Source organism: Plectropomus leopardus, chromosome 5 (genome assembly GCF_026936395.1).
Source record: "Plectropomus leopardus strain MGB_pleo_1.0 chromosome 5, ASM2693639v1, whole genome shotgun sequence".
In the NCBI taxonomy this organism is placed as follows: domain Eukaryota; kingdom Metazoa; phylum Chordata; class Actinopteri; order Perciformes; family Serranidae; genus Plectropomus; species Plectropomus leopardus.
Window position 1 is genome coordinate 21,994,054 of NC_142180.1, and position 17,643 is coordinate 22,011,696.

A 17,643-nucleotide genomic window follows, 5' to 3' on the forward strand; every position below is an offset into this window, starting at 1 on the left:
ATGTACATGTTTAGTTTTTGCTTTGTACTGCCTCTTGTGTATTTGCTGTGATGTTTTATGTATTTTAAAGGCTCATCTAGGGACGGGCATTGCAGATTAGTTTAGGCTAAAAATCGTTTTATACTGCATCACTGTCCCTATACAAATAAACATTAAAGTGAAAAACAAATCCTCAATATGAAAATCCTTTTGATATTTCTCCTGTGGTTTGTTCCCATCAGAGCGGCCCATTAAATTCCTTCAAGAACTGAAAAATATTCAGGTGCAGGAGGGCAACGGAGTGACACTCAGCTGTGAGCTCTCCAAAGCTGACACCCCTGTGCAGTGGAAGAAGGGAGACAACGTGCTGACCAACGGAGAAAAATACCAGATGAAGCACAGCGGCTCCACTGTGGAGCTCCTCATCAGGAAAAGCCAGCCTGAGGACAGTGGCACATACAGCTGTGTTTGTGATGACATAAAAACTACTGCCACCATCATCATCACCGGTGAGAGCAACCACACATTACAGAAAACATGATCATGCTTTGGTAACTTGCACGTCTTATTCAGTATTTCGTGTTGACTCCTCAGCGATCCCGGTAACCTTCAAGCAAAAGTTGAAGAACCAGGAGGCTGTGGAGGAGGGCAGTGTGACGCTGCGCTGTGAGCTCTCTAAAGCAGGAGTCCCAGTGGAGTGGAGGAAAGATGCTCAACTTTTGAAGGAGGGAGAAAAATATCAGATGAAGCAAGAGGGCAGGATCACCGAGATGCTTATCAGAAAGTTAACTCTTGCAGATTTAGGAGAGTACAGCTGTTTAGTTGGCAATGTTGTGACTTCAGCTGACATCAAAGTAAGAGGTATGTTTCACAACAGCCGTGGTAAAAACAGAGCAAACATGGTAGATTTATTAAGAAATCGAAAAAATGTTATTGTGTCCTAAAAAAATAGAATGAGAATGAATTATTTGCCATTTCAGATTTTGCCTAATTTTCTGTTTGTTTCCTCAGCACTTCCCGTCACATTTAAACAAGAGCTGGAGAATTTGGAGGCGAAGGAAGGGGACAGTGCAGTTTTCTGTTGTGAGCTCTCCAAACCTGGAGCTCCAGTGGACTGGAGGAAAGGCAGAGTCGTACTTAAACCTGGATACAAATATGAGATGAAACAGGAGGGACGTCTCACTAAACTGATTATCAACAACCTGGAGGAGAATGATGCTGGGAAATACACCTGCAAGACCAGTGACACCCAATCTACCGCTGAGCTCACTGTCAAAGGTAAAGTAGAAAGCCTGCGCTAAAAACCTGATATCTCAGCCTTTCATACAGATTCTTTCCCATTTGATGTGATTAAAATTGAAAAAACTTACTTAAATAGGATAAAGTAAAATGATATGAACATATAAAAGATGAGCTGTAATACTATTTAACATGAGGGGTAAACTGGACGAATTGTAACTCCAAGGAAGCCAGTCCTGGGGCTTGGGCTTGTCCAAAAGTAAATGTTTTTGGCATGAGATTTATACAAAATTAGTGACTATATTTGAGACAGTTATATTTAAGTGGGTGAGGTTTTTTTTTCGGTCTATCACTTTCAAAATCTACAAATATTTAAATAAAATAGTTACTTGGAATACTGAGTGTAGCTGCTAGAAAAGCAATAACATGAAATAGCTTCAGCCAAATGCTTCATCTATAGAGAATTGCTTAACATCATTTATGAAATTGTTGTAATGGAAAGAATTACCTTTTCAGGGAAACTAATATTTTTACTTTTATCTTAAATGTAAAACATCCCATATTCTATATTTTATTTTTTTTTATTTCAACAATGTAAAAAAACAAACTGAAAAACGGTTCACCCTGTAAAAGTACCTAACCAAAAATGAGTATGTGAGTATTGCTGCTACGTGAAACCTGGTTCTGCTCCTTGCAGCTCCTCCCATCACGTTCAAGACAAAGTTAAGGAACCAGCAGGTGGAGGAAGAGAACAGCGTGACGATGAACTGTGAGCTGTCTAAGCCCGGCCTTGCTGTGGAGTGGAGGAAAGGACAAGAGGTGCTGAAGAATAATTTCAAGTACCAAATTAAAAATCGAAACAGCAGCATGGAGCTGACCATCAAAAACTCACAGCTGGAGGACAGCGGACTTTACAGCTGTGTCTACGGTGATGTCAAGACCACAGCCAACATCACCATTACACGTAAGGAAAGATAGTAACTGCAGGAATGTTTGTGTGTTTTTGCATCTTTAAACTTTCCAGAAATGAAGTAAACTTCATTAACAGTTATTATAAACATAAAAATCAAACAAACAACACAAATTGAACTTGACTTTTTCACAGCAATCCCCCTCACCTTTAAATTGGGTCTGAAGAACCAGGAGGCACCTGAAGGAGGCAACGTGTCCCTTCGCTGTGAGCTGTCCAGGGCCGGGGTGCCTGTGCAGTGGTGGAAAGGGGAGGACCGCCTCAGTCATGGGGGAAGGTACCAGATGACGCTGGAGGGGAAGACAGCTGAGATGCACATCAAAAACATCCAACCTGAGGATGTCGGGGAGTACAGCTGCATCCTGGGAGAGCAGAAGACAACAGCTGAAGTCAACGTCAGAGGTATTTGACATTAGCGCTGGGTATTGTTTGAAAATTTGCACACCACTACCAATACCAGTACCTTTAATTTGATACTGATGGAGTATTTCATTTGATGTATTTTTTTCCTGCTTCTACTTCGAAACTCATCATTTGAATGGAAGCATTCGTGTAAGTGCTACAATAAATTTTTAACATTTTGGTAGCCTCTTGGCACACTGAGATGCCAACTCTATCACGTACACCGGCCTTGACTTCACACCACAGACTTTATGGGCTGTAGCTGCTGCCATAGTGGGCTCATCACAGGCTGCATTGGACTGAAATGTTTGCAATGGTTAAGAAAAACCATATAAATGGTAATTCTTTTTTCTACATCAGGGAAACAAAAATATCAAATACAGGTGTCGTTTGACTGGAGAACTTTAAAGAGATAATTGCATCAACATTTATAAATTTATGTGAACTTTACCTTCTTTAACATACCGTCTTCCTTTTTTAATTTTCTTTTTTAACCAGCTGCAGCATCGGTGTTCTTTGAGAAGGAACTGGAAAGCCAAGCGGTGATGGAGGGCAAACCTGTGCTGTTTTCTTGCGAGGTTTCCAGCGCTAATGTCCCTGTCACTTGGAAGAAGGACAACATTGTGTTGGAGGAAGGAGGACGATACATTTTAAAGAAGAAAGGCCCAACACACACCCTAGAGATCAAGAAACTGCACCTGGAGGATGCTGGAGAGTACTGCTGTATCAGCAGAGGCAAGAAGACCACGGCCAAGCTCATTGTGAGGGGTAGGTGGAGACCACAGTTCAGTTTGATCCATAATTCACTGATATATTTGACTAACTCTTTCACAGTACAAGGAATGCGGCATGAATAAAACCAACTGGCAGCTCTCATCAAAGTTATTGTAAATATTTTCCATTCCATCTCTAAAAACCCAGCTGTATATAGCTTCCTCTTCCTCCACAGAGCGCGTACGGATCGTTACAGAGCTGCAGGGTATAACGGTGACAGCGGGTGAAGATGCAGTGTTTGTCTGTGAGCTGAGCCACGCAGATGTGAGTGAGGGTGTCTGGTGGCTCGGCTCCAGCCCTCTGCAGAAGAACGAGATGAACCAGATGACGTGTCAGGGTCGTGAGCACCGACTGGTCCTCACCATGACGACGCCTGAGGAGACGGGCATCGTGGCGTTTGTAATTGGAGAGGAGAGGACCTCTGCACGTCTGCTAGTTGTTCCTAAGGCCAAAGGTGAGCACAAGCACATCCTCCGTTTCACAAGGTGAGACGGAGGATGTCATTTTTTAAAAGATAATGTGTGATTTCAGCTAAAATGATCTCCTCAGGACCAGTCATTATAAAGTGGCGTCTGATTTCAAATTTTAGTTTTATTTGAAGAGAAGCCGAAAGATGTTGTGATCATGGAAGGAGAGACAGCCGCTTTGTCCTGCACCATCTCTGATTACACCTCCCCGGTTACCTGGAAGCGCAACCACATCTCCCTCCGAAATGGGGAGAAATATGAGATGCTTAAGGAGGGAAAAGTCAACCTGTTGCTAATCCGTGATGTGGATCCTCTGGACACTGGTACATACTGCTGTGATACAGGAGATGTGCAGAGTAGTGCGAAAGTGACTGTAACAGGTAAAAATGGAAGTTTTGTTACCTAAAGATAGTAGATTAATTACACAGCTAATGAGAAAAGGAAGAAAAAAGTCACTTGTTATGCTTGAGTGAATCAATATGTATCTTTCTTGCCCTAATTTCCCAGAGCTCCCTCCATTCTTCCAAGAAGAATTGCAGAGTGTGGAAGCTGAAGAGGGAGGTTCAGCCTCTCTGTACTGCGAGCTGTCTAAACTTGGAGTGCCGATTCAATGGAAGAAGAACAGACTCCCACTAAAAGCCAGCAGAAAGTATGAGATCAGGCAGGATGGCTGCCTCCTCCAGCTGCACATCAAGGAGCTCAAACTTGAGGACAGTGGCAGCTACTCGTGTCAAGCAGGAGGTGCAGAGACCAGTGCAACTGTGACAGTGAAAGGTGTGTGCATTTGACAGAGAACAACAGCTATGCTTGCATTTAACCCTTTGAAACCTGGGTGAATTGGCTTGATTTATTTCAAAAACATGGGAAGAAGGAAATGAGCAAAAAAAGAAGAAATGATGCCAAAATTGGCAAGAAATTAGTAAAAAAAAAAGTACAAGAAAGTGACCTGGGACAAGTGCCTAAAAATTATAATGATTTTGTAACATAGTTTCAAATAAGTAATTATGATAATTATATATTCATACACACACACATGCATAGTTTTCTTCCTTGCTTTTTTCCCTCGTGGGACATTTCTTACCAAGTTGTTCATTGCCTTTTTGAGTTCAATTAAATTAAATGTCATTTATTAAGCCCATGATCTAAAATCACAATTTGCCTTAGAGGGTTTTCATCATATGACATCTCTACCTCACAGCAAAAATTCTCCCCAAAAACCCTTTAACAGAAAAAAAAATATTGTAGAAACCTCAGGAAGAGCGACTGAGGGGGATCCCTCCTCCAGGACATTTTTTAATCATAGTAAAGTAACATATTTGTCAGTTAAGGTGCTTCCCAGTGATTGTGTGAACTTTCTGGAATTTTTAAACAACAATTGTCACACAAATGTTTCCAAATGTGACTTAATCAGTTCATTTTGTCTGCAGTACTGAGTGCAATCTAGCCCGCATACTAGTATCACGTACAGCTCAGGTTCTTTCCTGTGACTGTCTGAACATCTGGCTTTAAAATGCAAATGCTGCATGTATTACTTTGCTCAACTAACATGCTAAACTACATGTATAACTCCATCCCTCCCAACCCTTTTTCCTCAGAGCTCCCTCCATTCTTCAAGAAAGAATTAAGAAGTGTAGAGGCTGAGGAGGGAGGTGTAGCCTCTCTGTGCTGTGAGCTGTCTAAAGCTGGAGTGTCAGTGCAATGGAAGAAGAACAGACTGCCACTAAGAGCCAGCAGGAAGTATGAGATAAGGCAAGATGGCTGCCTCCTGCAGCTGCACATCAATGAGCTCAAACCTGAGGACCGGGGAAGCTACACATGTCAAGCAGGAAGTGCAGAGACCACTGCAACTGTGACAGTGAAAGGTGTGTATGGCAATGAAAATTTCAGTGTTAACAAGATCTAAATCATAGAAAACAGTGTTGTGTTTTTTTTTTAATAATTAAAACTAATAAAATTGATCTAATAACTTAATATGATATCTACCAATCACCACTGATCTATCACATAAGTAACTTAAACATGGTTTCTACTACATTTTGGCTCTTATTTGCTAACTGACACATCATTTCTGTTACTTTAACAACATATTACTTCATCATTCTTTTACCCTCGTATCCTTCTCAGAGCTCCCACCATTTTTCAAAGAAGAACTGCAGAACGTGAAGGTTAACGAGGGAGGTACGGCCTCTCTGTGCTGTGAGCTGTCTAAAGCTGGGGTGTCAGTACAATGGAAGAAGAACAAGATGCCGCTGAGAGCTAACAGAAGGTATGAGATGAAGCAAGATGGCTGCCTTGTTCAGCTCCACATCAAGGATCTCCAGCCTGAGGACAGTGGAAGATACACATGTCATGCAGGAAGTGCAGAGACCACTGCAACTGTATCAGTAAAAGGTGTGTGCATTTTGCAATCTGCATGGTAAATCCTACAGTAACAGTGAGCTCTAAGACATTGAAAACTATTTTTCAACAATTACTTGTAATCACCTGAATGTGCTCAATCTCATATTTCCAAGTGGAGCAAACATCACTGAACTGTCAAAGTCTTAACATCTTATTTAGCCATAACGTGATAATGACTTAAATGTTATGCATCTTATATTAAAACACCCCATTATCTTACTCCCAAAACATTTTACATTTCACAGAGCTCCCACCATTTTTCCAAGAAGAACTGCAGAATGTGAAGTTGGAGGAGGGAGCTACGGCCTCTCTGTGCTGTGAGCTGTCTAAACCTGGAGTATCAGTACAATGGAAGAAGAACAATCTGCCACTGAGAGCTAACAGGAAGTATGAGATGCGGCAGGATGGCTGCCTCCTACAGCTGCACATCAAGGATCTCAAACTTGAGGACAGTGGCAGCTACACATGTTACGCAGGAAGTGCAGAGACCACTGCAACTGTGACAGTGAAAGGTGTGTGCATATGGAGAATTTTGACATTATTAGAAGATTTTAGTCTTACGACTGATACATGCATAAGATTGTACAATATAGCTGTGCCTCTGTTGTCTATCTCGTGGTTATTATGTTATCATACACTATACGGCAATCCCACTCGAAAACCGACACAAACTATGTTCTGATGAGGTTTTGAACACTGTTCTTATCATATTATAGATGTACAATTCAGGTTTTTTTTTTATTTTTTAATTATTTTTTATTTTACCAGAGCTGCCTCCATTCTTCAAGGAAGACTTAGAAAGTGTGGAGGTTGAAGAGGGAGGTACGGCCTCTCTGTGCTGTGAGCTGTCTAAGTCTGGAGTGTCAGTACAATGGAGTAAAAACAGGCTGCCGCTGAGAGCAAACAGGAAGTACGACATGAAACAAGATGGCTGCCTCCTACAGCTCCACATCAAGGATCTCAAACCTGAGGACAGTGGCAGCTACTCGTGTCAAGCTGGAAGTGCAGAGACCACTGCAACTGTGTCTGTAAAAGGTATGTGCTTTTGGCAATGAACACTTCAGTGTTTTTTCTGCATGTTTTTAACCATACAACAAAAGCCTTAATAATATGCCTGAATTACCTTATATTTCCTCCAACTTAGATTTGACCTATTCTCCAATTCCACTTTAAATGTAAAGTTATGTTTTTTTCTCATCCTTTTTTTCCCAGAGGTTGTACCATTCTTCAAGAGAGATTTGGTAAGTGTAGAGGCTGAGGAGGGAGGTACAGCCTCTCTTTGCTGTGAGCTGTCTAAGCCTGACGTATCAGTGCAATGGAAGAAGAACAGGCTGCCACTGAGAGCTAACAGGAAGTATGATATAAAACAAGATGGCTGCCTCCTCCAGCTCCACATTAAGGATCTAAAACCTGAGGACAGCGGCAGCTACTCGTGCCAAGCAGGAAGTGCAGAAACCACCGCTACCGTGTCTGTAAAAGGTGTGTACATTTGGCAGGAAACAATTTTGTGGTTGCTATGCATGCTTCTAACCACACAAAAAAATCTAAACTTTCTTGAATTTGTCTGAAGTTTCTTGGATGTTGCCTTTGTTGCAGTCCCAACATATGCATTATAAGTTGGCTGAAAAGTCTCGATGATGCCTGCAAAATAAATTTTCTCCTATTTGTTGGGTCTCCAGCACTTTCCGACTCCAGTCAAGATGTACATTTATTTTTTTTCCAATCCATAACCATTTTTTTGCAGAGGCTGTACCGTTCTTCAAGGCAGACTTGGAAAATGTGAAGGTTGAGGAAGGAGGTACGGCCTCCCTGTGCTGTGAGCTGTCTAAGCCTGGAGTGTCAGTGCAATGGAAGAAGAACAGACTGCCACTGAGAGCAAACATGAAGTACGAGATGATGCAAGATGGCTGCCTCCTCCAGCTCCACATCAAGGATCTCAAACCTGAGGACAGTGGCAGCTACTCGTGTCAAACAGGAAGTGCAGAGACCACTGCTACTGTGACAGTAAAAGGTGCGTGTGATTTGCAATAAAAAAAAGAGGTTAGTTATGAGCGATGCATAAATTCAACACCACATCAAAATGTGAAATACTGGTGATTGTCTTCTTAAGGTAGATGTCGTTTCCCTCCTGTTTAGGCTTCAAGCATTTTTACATTTTACTGGAAAATGTTTTGAATCCTTACCTACTTTTCCAGAACTTGCAGCATTCTTCAAGGAAGACTTACAAAGTGTGGAAGTTGAGGAGGGAGGTACAGCCTCTCTTTGTTGTGAGCTGTCCAAAGCAGGACTGTCAGTACAGTGGAAGAAGAACAATCTGCCACTGAGAGCAAACAGGAAGTACGAGGTAAAGCAGGCTGGCTGCCTCTTCCAGCTGCATATCAAGGATCTCAAACCTGAGGACAGTGGAAGCTACTCATGCCAGGCAGGAAGTGCGGAGACCACTGCAACTGTGACAGTGAAAGGTATGTGCATTTGGAGGTGGTCGATTTAATGTTTTTTCTGTATGCATTTAACCACACACACACACAAAAATCAATACTTTTCTTGAGATTGTCTTAAGTTTCTTGAATGTGGCTTTTCTTTCAATGCCACCATCTTCATTGTTGGTTGGTCAGAAAGTCCTGATGACGCCTGCATCGACAAACACATTTGATTCCAGTGAAGATGTATTATGGGATTTTTTTTCCAATCCATATCCATTTCTTGCAGAGCTTGCTCCATTCTTCAAGGAAGACTTAGAAAGTGTGGATGTTGAGGAGGGAGCTACAGTCTCTCTGTGCTGTGAGCTGTCTAAGCCTGGAGTGTCAGTACAATGGAAGAAGAACAGACTGCCACTAAGAGCCAGCAGGAAGTACGAGATGAAGCAAGATGGCTGCCTTCTCCGGCTGCACATCAAGGATCTCAAACCTGAGGACAGTGGCAGCTACTCGTGTCAAGCAGGAAGTGCGGAGACCACTGCAGTTGTGACAGTGAAAGGTGTGTGCATCTAACTATAAAAAAAACTCAGTTTTAGCAATGCATGCATTCAACCACACACCTAATCAGAAGTTCTGATGATTGTCTTACACTGTCTAGTATGCACTAAGCTGTCGTTATTACAGTTTCACCCATCTACATTATAAAACCGCTGGCAAATCTTGATACTGTATGAATCATGAAAGAAAATTTGTTCCCCTTCCGTTCAGGTTAGCAATTTCCATTATACTAAAGTTTCTTTCAATCCATACCCTTTTTTGCAGAGCTAGTACCGTTCTTCAGAAAAGACTTACAGAGTGTAGAGGCTGAGGAGGGAGCTACAGCCTCTCTTTGCTGTGAGCTGTCTAAGCCTGAAGTGTCAGTGCAATGGAAGAAGAACAAGCTGACACTGAGAGCTAACAGGAAGTATGAGATAAAGCAGGATGGCTGCCTCCTGCAGTTGCACATCAAGGAGCTCCAACCTGAGGACAGTGGCAGCTACATATGTCAAACAGGAAGTGCAGAGACCACTGCAACTGTGACTGTAAAAGGTGCGTATCTTTGGCATTTGCATAGCAAATAGCAAATTGCACAACATCATTTAAAGCACTTTCCTGTGGTAGTCTAAAATGTGTGGCACGTATTCTGTTGCTCATACTGTAAACCCACCTACATTAAAAATTGGCAGAAAAGTCCTGATTCTGTATGTATTCAAAAATACAATCTCATCTTCTTTTGGTCATAACATTTTGTCATCACATTGAAGATGTATGATTTTTTTCCTATCTGCTTCCATTTCCCAGAGCTTCGGCCATTCTTCAAGGAAGAATTAGAAAGTGTGGAGGTGAAGGAGGGTGGTACAGTCTCTCTGTGCTGTGAGCTGTCTAAAGCTGGACTGTCAGTACAATGGACAAAGAATAGGATTCCACTAAGGGCAAGCAGCAAGTATGAGATAAAGCAAGTTGGTTGCCTCTTTCAGCTGTACATAAAGGATCTCAAACCTGAGGACAGTGGCAGCTACTCGTGTCAAGCAGGAAGTTCAGAGACCACTGCAACTGTGACAGTGAAAGGTGTGTTCATCTTGAATTGGCAATACCACAGGAACAAATCACTTTTTTTTTTTTTGTCCAACCTCCACCACAAATATATCAGTTAACAATATATTGTCATTTTTTTGTGCAGCCCTAGAACTCACTCCACCAAAGGCAGAGCCACCCATGATACAACCTCGTGGAAAGGGCGCTGTTTCCAAACCAACTCCTACTCCAGAGACCCAAAAGCCTGGATTCCCAGAGGCCAAACCTGTTCCTCCAGAGCCCAAAAAGAGAACTCACAGGAAAGCATCCATTGCAAGTTTAGACAAAGATGTGGAGCCAATGATTGACCTTAAACAGGGTGTCCAATCTGCAAAGCCTTCAGAGAAAGACATTGACGTTGCACAGAATGTAACACAAGTTGACAGACATATGGGGAAAGATGTTGAGATGTATGAGAAAGTTGAGAAGACAGTGAGCCCGCTGGAAAAGGATGACGGGGTTGACAAGGAGGTGGAAAAGCCAGCAAGGCCTTTGGAAACAGAGAAAGAAGCTTTCATGGAGAAGAGACAACCAGGAAGGACTTCAGAGAAATTAGTCAAGGGTGACCAAAATGCAAGTCAGTTAGGCAGCATTTCAGGAGACACTGTTTTTGAAGAAAAGAAAAGAGACGATGAGATTGAACAGAGATCAAAACTAACAAGAAAGCCTTCAGAGAGAACAAGTGACACTGAGAAGAGGGGAAGACATCCAGAAAAAGACCTGTGGAAGAAGAGTGAGGATGAAGAACAGCCTGTGAAACCAACAGAAAAGTTTATTGGGAATAGATCAATAAAGGAACAAGGAGAGAAGTCAAAGGAGGGCAAAGTAGAGGAAGAGGAACCTTTTAAACCACCTGCAAGATCTAAAGGAAAGATAACAGGGGCAAAGGAACCAAGTCAACATGCTCCAACGGAAACTGAGGAGATCATCGTCCAAGCAGTAAAGCCTACAGTAAATGATTCAGAAGAAGACCATAAACAGAGAGACCAGGTGAAACAAGTGTCCATGGAGGCAGAGAGAGAGAAAAAGCCACTGAAACTAATGCCTTCTGTAAATCAGCTGGACAAACAGTCAGAACAACAACCAGTCAAAACTTTAGAAAAAGAGGCTGAATTTGCTCCTCCAAAACCACCTGCGAGAATAAAAAGTAGAGTAAAGGGGAGAATGGAGACGCAATCATCGAGGGACACAGAGACAGATCAAGAAGATCTTCAGATGACAAGAGCTGCGGTGAAAACAACAGATGATCAGCCAATTAAACAGCCAATAGAGTCTTTGAAAAAAGATGGTGAAGAGAAGCAAAGATTCGAGAGGAAACAATCTGTAACAGACACTGAGATAGTTGAGAAAATCAAGCAACCTGTAAAAGTCGCAGAGAAGGACACAAACATTAAACAGCCGATCAAACAGCCAGTTAAACCCATGAGAAAAGAACCTGAAATGAACCAGGAAATGAAGCTGGCAGTCGAGCCGATGAGAAGGGAGGAAGAACAAACAAAGATGGCAGAGGACATTCCTCTCCTCTACATTTCAGAAGATGAAACTTTCTCCGAAGCTTTGACCGAGATACCAGTGAACCACAGTGATGTCCGACGTTCTGGCTCTTTTGTTGAAGGGTCAGCCCTACCTGCTACTCTTCCTCCAAGTAATGTACCCCAGAAGGATCAACCACCAACTCAAGTTACACCGGAGATTGACATCAGCATTGAGGATGAACCACAAATGCAAGAGGCCGCAGTTAAAATCCAGGCTGCCTTCAAAGGCTACAAAACCCGCAAAGACATGCGACCTATCTTTAAAGAAGTGTTTAAGAATCAGAGTGCAGATCTTCATGGTACAATGACTTTAGTGTGTGTTGTTGAAGGAAAACCCAGCACAGTGCGCTGGCTGAAAAACGGCCAACAAATTACTAATGATTATCGATGCTGTACTGAGAGTACAGAGAACGGCGTGTGCACACTGGTCATCAAAAACCTGACCACTAATGATGGAGGAATCTACACATGTGAGGTGGTGAACAAGTTTGGTGTGACCTCCTACAATGGAAATATAACGATAGTGCAGCCCCAGAAGCCTGCTCAAATAGTTCAGAAGCCTGTACATCCACCGCTCGCAGCCATAACTCCTCTGCAACTCGCCCCACAAAAGCCAGAGGTCAAAACGCATACCCAGGATCTGCCTCAGATTGAAACTCAGACACCCACTCCTGCTATAGATGCTGACAACTATGTAGAAAATGTGAGTGTGTCTCTGTGGGAGGCCTACAACATGACGGAGCAGGATGCTCAGACGAGGCTGCAGGAAAGGAGAGGATCTTCACAGATTGCCAGCTCCAGTGAGTTACACATTTATTTTCTAACTGCGATCACAAAAAATATGGATTGACTGGGAACCCCTGTTATCTCGTCTGTATCGCCCCCTTTATTGCTTAAGCTATCCTATCAAGTAAAGGCAAAACAGCCAAAAAATAATAATATCTGAAAAACTTGGGCTGACTTCACCTTATATTTACAGTATAATTTTCTGGTTCCAACAGTGTCAAGTCCTTCAGATTATGAAACGGCTCCGGATATGATGGAACCTGTTGAGACTGTCCCAGCTGTACCGAGGTCAGAGGACGGACACAAGATTTATTTTGTCACATTCATTTCATTGCACATCTTTTATATTATGCTCATAAATACCCACAACATTTATGAATGCTGTTACAGGGGAGAGACAAAAACAGTGGACCAAGTGCCTCCAAAAGATGAACAAATGATTCCTCCACAACCTGCTAAGACACTGCTGAAGGTCAAAGGTCAGCACTATTGATTTCTTTCATTACTGTTTTAAGTCATTTATACTCTCTGCACAAAGTTTCCTATCAGGTGTATGATAGTTATTTTTCTCTCTAATTCATAGCGGCTCATGATGGTAAAATGAGGACACCATCTCCTAAGCACCACCGTGCACACACACCCTTAACTAGCACCCTCTCTGGATCAGAGTCAGAGGGAGAGGAGGACAACCGAGAGGTACTTTTTCATATTTTGTTCCATTTTGGATGTGTGCCCTCTGTAAGTGGTGACATTCTGAAAAAGTGCTACGCCCATTTGATTATATTAGACTTAGGTTATGTTTTGTTTTTGATTTTCTCACCTCAGACATTTGAAATGTACGTGGCTCGAGCTGACTGCAGTCCAAGTAGCGGAAACAAGGACACTTTTGTTCTGAAGGAGGGACAGTTTGTGGAGGTCCTGGACTCTGTTCATCCTGACAGATGGCTGGTGAGGACCAAACCCACCAAAACCAACCCTGCCCGACAGGGGTGGGTGTGTCCAGCCTACCTGGAAAAGAAGAGGAAGGTAGGCTGTATAAATCCATATGTTAACTCCAACACTTTGTAAAGTGGTCACATTCTGTAAGAATCTTATACTGCAAGTTTGCAATGGTATGCTGTCAGAGACATTAATTTTACCGAGTTATGAGAAGTAAAAAAAGGCTTTCAATAATGACAGTTTTTTGAACAGGAGACCTTCCCACAACTGAGAGTCCCTCAAGAGGATCTGGATGGAATTGGGTCGACAGGAGAAGAGTACAGGAGAGCTCTGAGGTAACTATACAATGGCAATAGGATACATGTGTTCGGATAATTGTGTCTCATTTTTTTTCCCACTATTTGGTTGTTTGCTGCACTTAATCCATGTATTATAACTAGTTTTTTTGTGATGATGGAGAACTTGTCTGTTGAAATAAAAACATCTCACATATACAACAGTAAAAAACAAAAACATTTCTTTAAATGTCCCTTTATCCTTAGCCAACTGATCCAAGGCATGATTGATGGAGAGGAGGAGTTTGTTAAGGAGATGAAGATGTTCACTTCTCACCAGCTCAATTATCTGGACTCTAGCTGCCACATCCCCATTAACATCCTCAACCAGAAAGAGATCATTTTCAGGAATATCAAGGACATTGTGTCTCTGCATGAGAGGTAATGCACACACGCATGCACACACACACACACACACACACACACAACAAGAAATGCATTGTACTTGTACTGTATTGTACATAACTGCTTTCACATTCATTTAAATGTGTAAAATTGCAAATAAATACTACATAATTAAGAAACCATGTTGCCAAAAGCATTACCTGTATGCATTTTTTTTTTGTGGTTTTACCTTGTGGGCTCTTTGCCTTTTTTAAACAGGTGGGTTTTTTTGTCCTGTCTTATGATATTTATGCTGTTTCTTATTTTTTAGTTTTATTGTTTTTAATCTATTTATTGATGTACAGCAATTTTGTCAACTTTGCTGTTTTTAAATTTGCTTAATAAATAAATATGGATTGGACTGGATCCATAATCAATAGAGGCTTGCACTGTACCCTCCCTCCTGCTCATCTTGTGCCTTTAAAAAAAAAAAATTAGGAAAAGAGATAATTTTGTAACACCCCTTTTTCCAATTTTCCTTTGCACTGACCTTTTTGTCAACCTGGATCAGATGTTGACATTATGTTATGTGTTCTCAGGTCCATCCTGCCAGGACTGAGAGACTGTGCCACAGACGATGATGTGGCCATGCATCTGATCAAACACGCTGAGGACTTTGAGAAGTATCTTCACTACATGGTGGGACAAGCACAAGCAGAGGCCTGCGTTGCTGACAAGGCTGTCCAACAGTATTTCAAAGTAAAATCGATTTGGATCTTATATAAGCATTGTGGAAACTAATGTGCTGGATGGCAATTATTACACAGATCTAATGCACTTAATATATTACATTATTTTTCAGGAGTTATCAGAATCTGGTAAGCCAAAGGCTCCTGACATGGACGTCCTCACTTTCCTCCAGAGACCAGTGGAGAGGATTCAAACCTACCAGGCTTTACTGAAGGTCAGCATACAGTTTTGATTTTGCAAGTATGTGTGTAAAACCTTGATCATTAATGTCATTGTGATAGTGAAATATGTTATTCATAGACTGGATACTAGTATATTTTTGCTTGTTTTCTTACCTTGCAACTCTCAATCACAAAGGGATATTGGAGAGAAATTTTAATATTTACAGCATTATTTTAACTTAAAACTATGCATTTAAGCTTGTTCTCCTGTTGCACAAATTGTTGCCTCTACTTTTAAGTGTGAATAAAAGTAAAATAAAAATGATATCGGCAGGAGTTTATCAAGAACAAAGCTAAAAGTGGCCAGAGCTGCTGTCTTTTGGAGGATACGTTCTCCATGGTGTCCTGTCTACCCTGGAGGTCTGACAACCTGCACAAGGTGTCTCTCATCGAGAATTACCCAGCTCCTCTCATCGCCCTGGGCGAGCCCGTGCGACAGGTAACCACAGATTACTGAGATGCTTTTGGTTACTAGGAGGTTTTAGCGAAAAAACTTAGCTTGTATCAGTTTTTGGCTGTGAGCAAAAGCTGATTAAGAGTTTTTTTGGTTTTTTTTAAAATTTGAAATAAGTTTTAATTTTGGCAGGTTTGCCAGAAAAAAAAAGTTTCTAAAATAGTAAGACTGTCACTTTTAGTACCAAACTGCAGCACCTGTTCAACTAATAACATTGTTCCACAATACTGCCTGGACAGTGTCTCCTTAAAATACCCATATTAGTTGAGGCTTTATCAGCCCTAAATGTGCACTCTGATAAAAAGATTGTATGGTCCTTACTTGTTTTTCCTTCAGGGAGTCTTCACAGTGTGGGAGGAATCTCCAGAAGTTAAGACACCCTCTAGAGGGCATCAGAGACAAGTCTTTCTCTTCAAGGAATGTATCGTACTCTGTAAACTGAAAAGAGACACCAATATGAACAGTGACATCTACACCTTCAAGAACAAAATGAAGGTATGATCTTCTCCCCTGCCTTCGTACAGTAGGTGAAACAATACAAAAAAGAAACCGTTTAATATCAAAGTTGGCCACATGTAATGACATTCCTCTTCTCACTCTCACTTTTAAAGCTGATGGATGTGGAAATAAAGGAGACTGTGGGAGGAGATGAAAAGTCTTGGGGGTTGTGGCATGAGCACAGGGGCTCGATGCGGAGGTACACGCTGCAGGGTCGCTCCACGCTGGTGAAACTCTCCTGGCTCAAGGACCTGAAGGAGTTACAGCAACGTTCTAACCTGCCCACTAACAGTAAGTGTTTCTTTGGGAAGGGACTAAATTCAGGTCATGTTTGACAATAGGACTGTAACATCTTTCCTAATCTATTTTCAGCCAATATGCTCTTTTGTCAAAATTGCAGTAGCAGCTTAAGTATTACATTCTGAACTGTTTAGTTGCAGTGTCAGGTGGACTAAAGATTTAATCTTTTCTTCTCTTGTCCTGTGTTTTTCAATCGTTGAGGGTCTTTTTTTTCTTATTCTGGAATTTATATGGCATGGTATTTTTATGATATGCTTGGTGAGTGATTTCTGTATTTGTGTCTATCAACAGGCCCACCAGTATTTGAGTCACTGTTGTCTGACTGCACAACAAAGATTGGACAAACAATCAAACTGACCTGTAAGGTCACAGGATCACCAAAACCAGCGGTCAGCTGGCTCAAAGGTCAGATATTAATTTTTAAACTTTAGCCTGTATATGTTGTACCACAGTGTTATAATGAGTCGCTTTTAATGCAGTTACCCACTGTATCAAAGGATAAAGTGTACAGGCATACATACACAGCTTGGTTTGGTTACAATGATGGTTTCACAGAAAAAATCTCATGTCTACCTCTTAGATGGCCTTCCTTTAGAGGACGATCCCCGTCACATCATCACAGCAGACCGGTCGGGCACCTGCAGTCTCATCCTGGACAGCCTCACTGCAGAGGACTCTGGACAGTATGCTTGCTACGCCACCAGCTGTATGGGCAGCGCTGGTACTCTGGCTAAAGTTGTGGTGCGCGGTGAGTCGATGGATGAATCTAAACCTCTTGATTGTTGTGTTCCTCCAGAGCTGTGTCTGTGTTTGAAGGTGAACGTTGTTCATGCATGCACTGCCAGAGAGAAACACAGGGCATCCAAACTATTACTACTACTACTACTACTACTAGTACTACTACTACTACTACTACTTAATCATATTAGCAATCATATGATATGATCATATGACCACAGCTAAGTTTACTCAAACTGCTGCTACTAAAACTAATATTACTTGTGCTATAGTGCTACTACTAAAAGTACTATTGCTAACACTAGTTGTACTAGTTCTGAAGCTACTTTCACTAAACTTTTACTACTAGTACTACCATCGTGATTACAGCTGCCAGACTTAATGCTATTGTTGTTACTCCAACTGCTAATGTGATGTTTAGTACTAGTATTACTTCTACCAACCACTAATACTTCTACTTAGGTAATGAGGGTACTAACTTCAATTGTTTTATTAAGTCTG

At 41.7% G+C, this 17,643-nt stretch overlaps 1 protein-coding gene across 2 annotated transcripts in view; it reads left to right on the forward strand.

Annotated features, from left to right (window-relative positions):
• obscna (obscurin, cytoskeletal calmodulin and titin-interacting RhoGEF a) overlaps window positions 1–17,643 on the forward strand; it is a 50,175-nt gene that overhangs the window by 15,154 nt on the left and 17,378 nt on the right. The window contains exons 24-56 of one of the 2 annotated variants that reach the window (XM_088077738.1): window positions 222–488; window positions 574–840; window positions 991–1,257; window positions 1,916–2,182; window positions 2,324–2,590; window positions 3,089–3,358; window positions 3,540–3,818; window positions 3,954–4,211; window positions 4,339–4,605; window positions 5,427–5,693; window positions 5,956–6,222; window positions 6,477–6,743; window positions 7,000–7,266; window positions 7,444–7,710; window positions 7,976–8,242; window positions 8,427–8,693; window positions 8,941–9,207; window positions 9,471–9,737; window positions 9,990–10,256; window positions 10,369–12,597; window positions 12,799–12,871; window positions 12,974–13,062; window positions 13,167–13,279; window positions 13,409–13,609; window positions 13,775–13,857; window positions 14,065–14,238; window positions 14,781–14,940; window positions 15,044–15,145; window positions 15,427–15,591; window positions 15,943–16,101; window positions 16,218–16,395; window positions 16,696–16,809; window positions 16,985–17,152. In XM_088077738.1, coding sequence (XP_087933864.1) covers window positions 222–488; window positions 574–840; window positions 991–1,257; window positions 1,916–2,182; window positions 2,324–2,590; window positions 3,089–3,358; window positions 3,540–3,818; window positions 3,954–4,211; window positions 4,339–4,605; window positions 5,427–5,693; window positions 5,956–6,222; window positions 6,477–6,743; window positions 7,000–7,266; window positions 7,444–7,710; window positions 7,976–8,242; window positions 8,427–8,693; window positions 8,941–9,207; window positions 9,471–9,737; window positions 9,990–10,256; window positions 10,369–12,597; window positions 12,799–12,871; window positions 12,974–13,062; window positions 13,167–13,279; window positions 13,409–13,609; window positions 13,775–13,857; window positions 14,065–14,238; window positions 14,781–14,940; window positions 15,044–15,145; window positions 15,427–15,591; window positions 15,943–16,101; window positions 16,218–16,395; window positions 16,696–16,809; window positions 16,985–17,152 — 9,087 coding nt within the window. Of the gene's footprint in view, window positions 1–221; window positions 489–573; window positions 841–990; window positions 1,258–1,915; window positions 2,183–2,323; window positions 2,591–3,088; window positions 3,359–3,521; window positions 3,819–3,953; window positions 4,212–4,338; window positions 4,606–5,426; window positions 5,694–5,955; window positions 6,223–6,476; window positions 6,744–6,999; window positions 7,267–7,443; window positions 7,711–7,975; window positions 8,243–8,426; window positions 8,694–8,940; window positions 9,208–9,470; window positions 9,738–9,989; window positions 10,257–10,368; window positions 12,598–12,798; window positions 12,872–12,973; window positions 13,063–13,166; window positions 13,280–13,408; window positions 13,610–13,774; window positions 13,858–14,064; window positions 14,239–14,780; window positions 14,941–15,043; window positions 15,146–15,426; window positions 15,592–15,942; window positions 16,102–16,217; window positions 16,396–16,695; window positions 16,810–16,984; window positions 17,153–17,643 lie in introns of both variants that reach the window. The other variant, XM_088077739.1, reaches the window with a different exon arrangement.